Source organism: Pongo abelii, chromosome 2 (assembly GCF_028885655.2).
Source record: "Pongo abelii isolate AG06213 chromosome 2, NHGRI_mPonAbe1-v2.0_pri, whole genome shotgun sequence".
Taxonomy (NCBI): domain Eukaryota; kingdom Metazoa; phylum Chordata; class Mammalia; order Primates; family Hominidae; genus Pongo; species Pongo abelii.
Genome location: NC_085928.1, coordinates 152,046,184 through 152,056,698, shown reverse-complemented (window position 1 = coordinate 152,056,698; position 10,515 = coordinate 152,046,184). Strand labels below are relative to the sequence as shown.

The 10,515-nt window shown below is 43.7% G+C and overlaps 1 protein-coding gene across 2 annotated transcripts in view; it reads left to right on the top strand.

Annotated features, from left to right (window-relative positions):
- The window catches only part of ATR (ATR serine/threonine kinase), a 133,658-nt gene continuing 123,143 nt past the window's right edge, over positions 1 to 10,515 (top strand). Inside the window, exon 1 of one of the 2 annotated variants that reach the window (XM_024245003.3) lies at positions 1 to 195. In XM_024245003.3, coding sequence (XP_024100771.1) covers positions 137 to 195 — 59 coding nt within the window. In that variant the 5' untranslated portion in view covers positions 1 to 136. Of the gene's footprint in view, positions 196 to 217; positions 1,011 to 10,515 lie in introns of those variants that run through there. The other variant, XM_054552796.2, reaches the window with a different exon arrangement.

Sequence of the window (10,515 nt, the reverse complement as noted above, 5' to 3'; positions counted from 1 at the left end):
GGGTCAGTAGCGGCTTCCGGGAGGAGTTTTGGCCTCCGCAAGGCTCCGTCGGGCGCCGCGCTCTTCCGGCAGCGGTAGCTTTGGAGACGCCGGGAACCCGCGTTGGCGTGGTTGACTAGTGCCTCGCAGCCTCAGCATGGGGGAACATGGCCTGGAGCTGGCTTCCATGATCCCCGCCCTGCGGGAGCTGGGCAGGTAGGGCTAGGCCCAGCCTGGGTCCTGCATCCTCCTCCGCTGGTTCCGGCTGGGGTTTCACGTGCTCTCCCCTCCCCTGCTGCACTATGGCTGGGATCCCCTAAGCCCCCGCTGCGGCCCTTGTGGAGATGCTCCGTGGCTGATTTGGGCGCTTCTCCCTCAGAGTGCCCGTTGATAGGACATGGGGCAGTCGCCACAAACCTGCGGGAAGCCGGTCCGTGGGGGAGAGAGGCATCTGCCGGCCATGGTTTACCACTCGTCCCGACCGAGAGTTTGCTTCCTGCAGCTGGAGGAAGAGTCCCTGCTGATCGCTTTCTGGTCACTTTTCTACACTCATTTTCTTCTCGAAAATCTTTTTTCTTAGACGAGGGACTTGACCCATCAGTTTCTGTTCTTTGTGATCACTCGTGGAGGGATTGGTTTTTAGCCTTACATTTTGTCCCCAAACTGCCCTTGGAAGAAAATCACCGCTTCTCATTTTCTGCAAGTGACATCACTTGCTGGAAAAGGCAGTTTTTTTCTTTGAAGTGAAGTCATAGTACATACTGAAGATGTGACCTCCCTCTTATTGATCGTCCAGTTCCCGATCCGTTATTTTAGTCAGAAATTGGAGAGAGAGACCCCTGGGTCCACAAAATCTCAACGTGCACAGAGTGTTGCCAAAATTTGGAGACAATTTAATATTTCATTTGCAAATGCTTGTTGTCTGTAAACCTCATGAAAACCAGTATCTTACCACAAGGAGGGAGAGGTGTTGATGGCTGTCACCTCTTCAATACATAGGCAGGCTTCCCTGAACCAGGCCTAAAGACTCGGTAAAGCTTGTTTTGCTTTGTTTGTTTTAATTCTAAACTACTGCGAACAAGAAATAAATGAGCTTGTGCTGCTACCGCAGTTAAATTATCATTTGGAATAACTGCTTCCCAATTTCTTAAACTGTTTGAAAACTTTCCACATAAAGTCAAAGCTGACATTAAGCCAATGGGATAGCTTCTTCTCTTTCTTTTTGCAGCGCAGTTGTGTTCATTTCCACTGGTTGGCCATCCAAATAATCTAGTCTCAATATATGAATAAGAGGATAAATGAAGGGACCATTCTTGTCGTAACTGCATCACTATTTTTGAGTGTGTGAATTTTTTCCACTTTTTATCTGTGGCAAGTATACTTTGTGTTTAGTTTATAAAATAACTTCTACCTCTCTAAAAGAAGAGGAAGAAAAGTGATCATTGTAGGAAGTTGGTTTACAAATTTCATCTTTCAGGCCCATTGTGAAGCTCTTTTCCCACTTTGCTTTAAAGTAGAATTAACTGGTTAATATTTCTCTTCCCTCTTCTGTCTTCCTCCGTGAATCCTGTTAATAAAAATAATTGGTTCTTGGATTATATATAGTCTGTTTCATCAGTAGAGCTTATGTTACCTTTCATTTATTTGTAGCTATTCCAAAAGAAAGAATAGAAAAACTGACCCATAGAGAGTTGTCTAATAGTTTTTAATTGTCATGGCTTTTTCATTACAACTGCTTGAATCAAAAAAGCTGATCAATTTTCATAGTATGTCCATGACATAGAATGGAACAAGTGTTACCACTGTTTAAGAAAAAAGGACAGAGAAGTTGAAGAACCAAAGGCACAGCTAGCAGATATCAGAGCTAGGTTTCAGATTCAAGCTTTCAAGGCCTTTTCTTCCAAAATGTTTCCTCTTAATTGACTATGGCAATTAGACTACTGAAGAAAAAAGAGATATTAGTGTTCTAATTTATGGGCTGCCCTTCCTCAGTCCCTCAGATAAATTTTGTCCTATTGTTTTTTTTGCTATTAGCACTCTGCTCTGCATAGTCTTGCTAAATGACCTTTCCAGTCTCCTGCCTTCAACTATAATCTGCTATTTGATGACTCCTAATATGTTTCTCCAAATCATGTCTTCTATAGAATTGTATATTTACTGTATACTGGTAGTTTCACTGAGTGTCCTATGTGTAGTTAAGGTTCAGCATATCTAATACAAATTCTCCACATGTCCTAGCCTTCACAAGCTTTCTTTTTTTAAATTAAAAAAATTATTTTTCTCTTATTCATTGAAGTAGAGATATCTCAGTAAATGGCACCATATTCAGTTATTTCTCCAAACTAGAAATCTAGAAGTCATTCTTGACTGTTTTCACATGTGCTTTCAGTCTATGTCCTTGGCCCTCTTTTAATCTGTGCTGTCTTCCCAAGTAATCTTACCTAACCTCATGGCTTTAAATGTCATCCATATGCTGATAACTCCCAAATTTATATTTCTAGATCAGAGATATATATTAGGTTGCTTACTCAACATCCACACTGGGAAGGGAAAATTAACATATCCAAAGCAGAATGCCTGATTTACTGCGCTCTTGAATTTGTTCCTTCTCCCATGTTATTGTAAATATGCCAACCAAAAGCCTAGGAGTCATCCTTGGTTTTTTTCCCTTGTCCCTTAATAATCCATAAGTTAGTTCTGACAACCATATGTTTAAGATATATCTAGAATCTAACACTTCTCACTGTCTCCACTGCTACAACCAGAATTTCTTACCTGAACTATTACAGTAACCTTAGTTGATCTTTCCATTTCTACTTTTACCTACTTATAATAGATTTTCCACTCAGTAAAGTGATTTTTCATCTATTAGTCATATTGTAAGTTTCCCCTGCACAAAACCATCCTTTGACTTTCCAGCACACTTAAAATCAGTATAAAATCCAAACTTCTTACCAAGGCCTCTAAGGTTCTACATAATCTGGCTCAGCCTGACGCTGACTTCATCACCTTTTATCCCTCTTTTGCTTACTTTACTCTAGTGATACTGACCTTGTTTCTCCAGGACACCAAGGCTGTTCCTGCCTTTAATCGTTTGCTGTTCCTTCTATCTGAACACTGGATGGTTTCATTTAGATGTCATTTCAGAATCACCTTCTCTGATTTTCCTACTTGAGATTGCTTTGCAGTTGTAAGACATTTTCAAATGTGATAGTTGCTATTAAAATGTTAAATGGAACAGTGGGATGTGGAGGAGGTTCTGAGGAGCAGCAGCATTAGCCACTAGAGGAGATTTGATGGTGTAAGGAAGCTAGTCATGTGAATCTGGGATGGAATAGGAAGTACAAAGGCCCCTAAGCGGGAATGAGCCTGCTTTTTTTTTTTTTTTTTTTTTAATGAGACGGAGTCTCGCCCTCTCCAGTGGTGTGATCTCTGCTCACTGCAACCTCTGCCTCCCGGGTTCAAGCGATTTTCCTGTCTCAGCCTCCCTTTCCTGTAGCTGGGACTACAGGCTTGCACCACCCAGCTAATTTTTGTATTGTTAGTGAAAATGGGGTTTTACCATGTTGCATAGATTGTCTCCAACTCCTGACCTCAAGTGATCCCCCCACCTCAGCCTCCCGAAGTGCTGGGATTACTGGTGTAAGCCACCATGCCAAGGCTGAATGAGCCTATTTTTAAAAGGATAGTAAGAAGGCTGGAGCACAGGGAGCGAAGAGGGGAGTGGTATGAGTTAAACAGGGAGGGGTAGGCAAGAGCCACATCCTTCAGCACCTTGGAGGCTAGAAAAAGGAGTGAGATTTTATTGTGTGATGGGAAACCATTGGAATCTTTTAAACAGGGAAATAACAATTGAATTCATGTTTTTAAAAACTTGCTTAATTTTTACTTCCTTAAAATCCTTAAGTGCTTACACATTGCCTTCAGTGTAAAATCCAAACTCCTTAGCCAGTCCTTTGAGATTTGACCTTATCTTCCCTCTTCAGCTGCATCTCTAAAGGCTTTAGCCACATAGAGCCTCTTACAGTTTCTGGTGCTTGGACTACCCTCCCTCTTACCCTTGTTTCACCTGCCTTGTCCCTTAGGGAGTCAGTTTTGTATCACCTCGTTAAGGAAGCCATGACTGACAGGACCCTGCTCAGGGCTGAGTGTCCCTTTTGTGTTCTTTCTTGGGCCTATCAGTTCTTAAGCATAATTACCTCTTGTTTGTCCTTTAATCTGCAAATTATTTTAGGGCAGGTGCATTCTATCTTGGTTATCCTGGTATTTGATGCTTACCTCAGAGGAGGTGCCTAAGCTTTATATAATACTTACATTAATACTCAAATTTTATAGTATGCTTTTGAAAAGTTATACCCTCTTAGCTCAGTTCCAGGGTAGAAGTCACCAAATAAGTTTTCTTTCTTTTTTCTTCTTTTTTTTTTTTTGAGACTGGCTCACCTGTTGCTCAGGCTGGGGTTCAATAGCGTGAACAGGGCTCACTGCAACCTCTGCGTCCCGGGGTCAAGCGATCCTCCCACCTCAGCCTCCCAAGTAGCTGGGACTACAGGTGTGTGCCACCATGCCTGGCTAATTTTTGTATTTTTGTAGACGGGGTTTCACCATGTTGCCCAGGCTGGTCTCAAACTCCTGGGCTCAAGTGATCTGCCCACCTCAGCCTCCCAAAGTGCTGGGATTACAGACATGAGCCACCACGCCCGGCCAAGTTTCTTTCTTCTGGTAGTATATCTAATGAATGGTAATCAATTTACTTTATTTCTAAAACTGATTTTTAAAAATTACACAAATATTACATGAGTACATAATCTTTACAAAATGAAACTTTCTAAGAAACTCTGACCACTACCCACAATCCTGGCTCCTCTTCCCATGTTCCTCTTTGTTCACATTTTTAAATGATACTTGTGAAATTACCGTGGTTTATCACAATGTCTCCTGACTTTGTCTAAAACAATTCATGTTACCTTGTAATTACAGATTTTGAATTTTTTGTTAAATTTGTGATGCCCTGTACTATGGTAGCCACTAGCCAAATGTGGCCATTGACCACCTCACATGTTGGCTAGTCTAAATTGAGATGTGCTGTAAATATAAGATACACAGTGGGTTTCAAAGACTTAGTACCAGAAAAAAGAATGTAAAAGATCTCATGAATAATTTTTATATCGATTACACGTTCACCTAATATTTCAGATATATTGTTAGGATCAGTTTTCTTTTTTGCTTGTTTCTTTTCTTAATGTGGCTACCAGAAAATACAAAATTATGGCTTACGTTATATTTCTATTGGCCAGCGCTGATTTAAATAAGATATATAGCACTCAGTTGTTTTGCTTTCATATGCAAATGTAAGTCTTTGTTCTTTGATTCTTTTTTTTTTTTTTAAGGAATTTATTTAGTAGCATATACAAACTTGCTTTTTTTTTTTTTTTGAGATGAAGTCTCACTCTGTCGTCCAGGCTGGAGTGCAGTGGTGCGATCTTGGCTCACTGCAACCTCTGCCTCCAGGTCCCAGCGATTCTCCTGCCTCAGTGCCATAGCCTCCCAAGTAACTAGGATTATAGGCGCCCACCACCACGCCTGGCTAATTTTTGTATCTTTTAGTAGAGAAAGGGTTTCACCATGTTGGGCAGCCTGATCTGGAACTCCTGACCTGAAGTGATCAGTCCCTCTCGGCCTCCCAAAGTGCTGTGATTACAGGCATGAGCCACCACGCCTGGCCCTTTGATTCTTTGTGTCTAGAGTTTATGTTACTTAAAAACATTTGTTAATTTCAGTAAGTTTTTCTGTTAAGCAAGTTCTAGGTGATGTAGCGGAGGCAAAAAGAAATAAAATGCATTTTCTCTCCTATAAGAGCTTATGGTCTAATGGCACTTTAGGACATGCTGAGAGATATAAAGCACAGTCTGCCACCTGTAGGAGCTTATAGTCTAGTGGCAGGGAATAGGTGAATACTCCATAGGTCCAGAAGGCTGTATACATTAGGAATGAAGAAACCACAAAATTCAGGAAGATTCTTAGGAACCATTCATTCATTGAACCGTTTTCTTTTTTTTTTTTCTTTAAATGTCTACTATGTACCAGGACCAGGGACCAATTCTTTTTTTTTTTTTTTTTTCTATTTTTTGGAGACAGGGGTCTGGCTTTGTCACCCAGGCTGGAGTGCAGTGACACAATCTTGGCTCACTGTAGCCTCCCAGGCTTAAATGATCCTCCCACCTCAGCCTCCTGAGTAGCTGGGGACTACAGGTGTGTGCCTCTATACCTGCTCATTTTTCTATTTCTTTTGTAGAGACAGGGTTTCATCATGTTGCTCAGGCTGGTCTCAAACTCCTAAGCTCAAGCAGTCTGCCCACCTTGGACTCCCAAAGCACTGGGATTACAGGCATGAGCTACCATGCCCGACCAGGATCAGTTCTTTTATGGCATTTATTAGCTGTAAATGTCATTGATCCTATGTGTAATAAATTAGGATTGGACTTTGTGGTTTGAATAATCAAAAAAAAAAAAAAAAAGTCAGGCCGGGTGTGGTGGCTCACGCCTGTAATCCCAGCACTTTGGGAGACTGAGGCGGATGGATCATGAGGTCAGTAAATTGAAACCATCCTGGCTAACATGGTGAAACCCCGTCTCTACTAAAAATACAAAAAATTAGCCGGGCATGGTGGCACGCGCCTGTAGTCCCAGCTACTCGGGAGGCTGAGGCAGGAGAATCACTTGAAGCTGCGAGGCGGAGGTTGCAGTGAGCCGAGATCACACCACTGCGCTCCAGCCTGGGCGACAGAGCTAGACTCCGTCTCAAAAGAAAAAAAAAAGAAAAAAGGCCGGGTCCGGTGGCTCATGCCTGTAATCTCAGCACTTTTTGAGGCTGAGGCGGGCGGGTTACCTGAGGTCAGGAGTTCGAGCCAGCCTGGCCAATATGGTGAAACCCTGTCTACTAAAAATACAAAAATTAGCTGGGTGTGGTGGCACACGCCTGTAATCCCAGCTACTTGAGAGGCTGAGGCAGTAGAATTGCTTGAGCCCGGGAGGCGGAGGTTGCAGTGAGCCAAGATCGTGCCACTAACTGCACTCCAGCCTGGCCAACAGAGCGAGACTCTGTCTCAGAAAAAGAAAAAAATTCACTCTTTTTCTTTTACCACTATTTGGGATAATAAGTGGGGAAAATGTATGAACATTTTACAGTGCTATATAGAAATAAATTGTGACATATATGAAATATATGCTATTACTTATAAGTAACCGTCTTTCTTACTACACCCTAAGTTGTTTTGTCAGAAGTGATGGACTTTGCTAATCACTCACACACAACCTTCTGTGAATCCTCTAGGTAGAGTTAATCATTCCCTGCTTTGGGTGTACATGATACTTGCTTTTGATTATTTATTTATTTATTTATTTATTTTTTGAGACTGAGTCTCGCTCTGTCGCCCAGGCTGGAGTGCAGTGGCGCGATCTCGGCTCACTGCAACCTCCGCCTCCCAGATTCAAGCGATTCTCCTGCCTCAGCCTCCTGAGCAGCTGGGACTACAGGCGCCCGCCACCACGCCCAGCTAATTTTTGTATTTTTAGTAGAGATGGGGTTTCACCGTGTTAGCCGGGATGGTTTAGATCTACTGACCTCATGATCCGCCTGCCTTAGCCTCCCAAAATGCTCATATTACAGGCGTGAGCCACCATGCCGGGCCGCTTTTGATTATTTAAGTGCATTCCTCTCCTCTCCCCAGCAACTATTCTGAGTTCTTTGAAGCAGAGGATCTTGTTTTACTTGCCTTTTGAATTTATTAAATTATTTGCATCTGTACCCATCCATTCTTTCTATGTTTATGAAAGAGTTACCCTCCTGTCCAAGGATTGTCTTTTTACTTATATCTGGTTCCAAGAAGAGAAGTCAAATCCAAGAATTGGTTGCTCAGGTCTTTCCATTATAAGGGAGAAACAAAACAAAGCCCTCTTGATCTCATACAGTTCTTTAGTTATCACCAACTCTACTTCTCTTCATTTCATGATCAAGCTTTGGAAAGAACCTGCTATTGTCAGTATTCACATTTCATTAGATTTTCAGCCCCTTGCAATCTGGCTTCTGTCTTTACCTCTACAGGAAAATTTTAAAAGTCCAAAAGACATCCAAATACCTAAACATAAGAACTAAAACTATGAAACTCTTAGAAGTGAACATAGAGGGGGCCGGGCATGGTGGCTCACACCTGTAATCCCAGCACTTTGGGAGGCCAAGACGGGCGGATCACCTGAGGTCAGGAGTTCCAGACCAGCCTGACCAACATGGAGAAACCCTGTCTCTACTAAAAATATACAAAATTAGCCAGGCATGGTGGTACATGCTTGTAATCGCAGCTACTCAGGAAGCTGAGGCAGGAGAATCGCTTGAACCCAGGAGGCGGAGGTTGTGGTGAGCTGAGATCGCGTCATTGCACTCCAGCCTGGGCAACAAGAGCGAAACTATCTCAAAAAATAAATAAATAAATAAATAAATAAATAAAAATAAGGGAACATAGAGGGAAAACATTATGACATTGGATTTGGCAGTGATTTCTTTGATATGACACAAAGCACAGGCAGCAAAATAAACAGATAAATTGGAATTCATCAAAATTAAAAACATCGTGCATCAAAGGGCAGTATCAATAGAGTGAAAAGGCAACCCATGGAATTGGAGAAAATATTTTCAAATCATATGTCTGATAAAGAGTTTAATATCTAGAATGTATTAAGAACTCCTACAGCTTAACAACAAATATAACCTGATGAAAAATAGAAAAAGAACTTGAATAGACATTTCTCCAAAGAAGATATACAAATGGACAAATAAGCACATGAGAAGATGCTCACAATTACTAATCATTAGGGAGATGCAAATCAAAACCACAAGATACTGTTTCACACCCATTATGATAGCTATTAATAAAAAAACAGTTGGGGCCGGGCGTGTTGGCTCATGCCTGTAATCCTAGCACTTTGGGAGGCTGAGGCGGGCGGATCACGAGGTCAGGAGATTGAGACCATCCTGGCCAACATGGTAAAACCCCATCTCTACTAAAATACAAAAAATTAGCCAGGCATGGTGGTGCATGCCTGTAGTACCAGCTGCTTGAGAGGCTGAGGCAGGAGAATTGCTTGAACCCAGGAGACGGAGGTTGCAGTGAGTCGAGATCATGCCACTGCACTCCAGCCTGGTGACAGAGCAAGACTCCGTCTCAAAAAAAACAAAAAACAAAAAAAACCCCACAAAAAAACACAGCTGGGCATGGTGACTCATGCCTACAATCCCAGCACTTTGGGAGGTCAAGGCAGGCAGATCGCTTGAGCCCAGGAGATTGAGACCAGCCTGGGCAACATGGTGAAACCCCGTCTCTACAAAAAATACAAAAAATTAGCTGGGTGTGGTGACATGCACCTGTGGTGCCAGTTACTCAGGAGGCTGAGGTGGGAAGATCTCCTGAGGCTGGGAGGTTGAGGCTGCAGTGAGTTATGGGTGCACCACTGCACAGTAACTTGGGCAACAGAGTTAGACCCTGTTGCCAAAAGGGGAAAAGAAAATTTAAAAAAACACCCAGAAAATAACGTGTGTTGGTGAGGATGTGGAGAAATTGGAACCCTTGTCCACTGCAGGTGGGAGTGTACAATGGTACAGTCACTGTGGAAAAGGGTATTAGAGTTCCACCAAAAATTCAGTTTTTATATGCTTCAGAAGGGAGGAAATGAATGCTAATTGGTCCATAGGCAGTCATGGGTGGGCCTGGAAAAAGCACCCTGAGTTCTCGCTGTGGTCCGTGTAACTGGCAGCCAGGCTCCCAGGCTTCAAGCTGTTCCTGGCTTGAAGGTGGGTCTTCATTGGGGACCCACCCCTTTCCGCCCAGGAGCCTGTCTACTTCCTGCTGCCATCAACCTGCCACCCACTACACCCAGGCTGTTCGTGCCGAGGGGCGCCTGCAGGCCCATACTGAGCTGCCCTCAGCCTACCGCTTGGCCTGCCCAAAGTCCAGAGGGGGATGAGGCAGCAGGGGGCTGGTGTGTCAGTGCCGTCCTGAGCACATGCACATGCACACGCGGCCTGGTCGTGACAACACCTGGGCTCTCCCACAACTTTGCTCCGAAATTGGTGTGGGTGCCGGGAGCAGGGAGAGGCCAGGCAGCGGGAGCAGGCACTTCCAAGTCTGTGAGGGCAGAGGGCCTTCCCGGCCCTGGAAAGAGCAGGGATGCCTGGGTTTGCAGCCGTGGTTGGGCAGCTGCAGCTGCGCCCAGGATGGCTGGGCTCCCGACCCTGCAACTCGGAAAGGGGCGGGGCTTCCACCTGTCTTGCAACTCAGAAGGGGGCGGGGCTTCTGCCCACTAGCTCCATGGAGCGAGCAGCCCCAGCCCCACCTTCCTCACCTCTCCAACTGGGCTGCCACTGCCATCAATAGCACATTTCAATTTGTACTAATCACATTTCAAGTTCTCCCTAGTTACTTGTAGCTAGTGGCCACCATATTGAGAAGTTCAGGTCTAGGCTTTGCTGATTGGATCTCTTTAGTA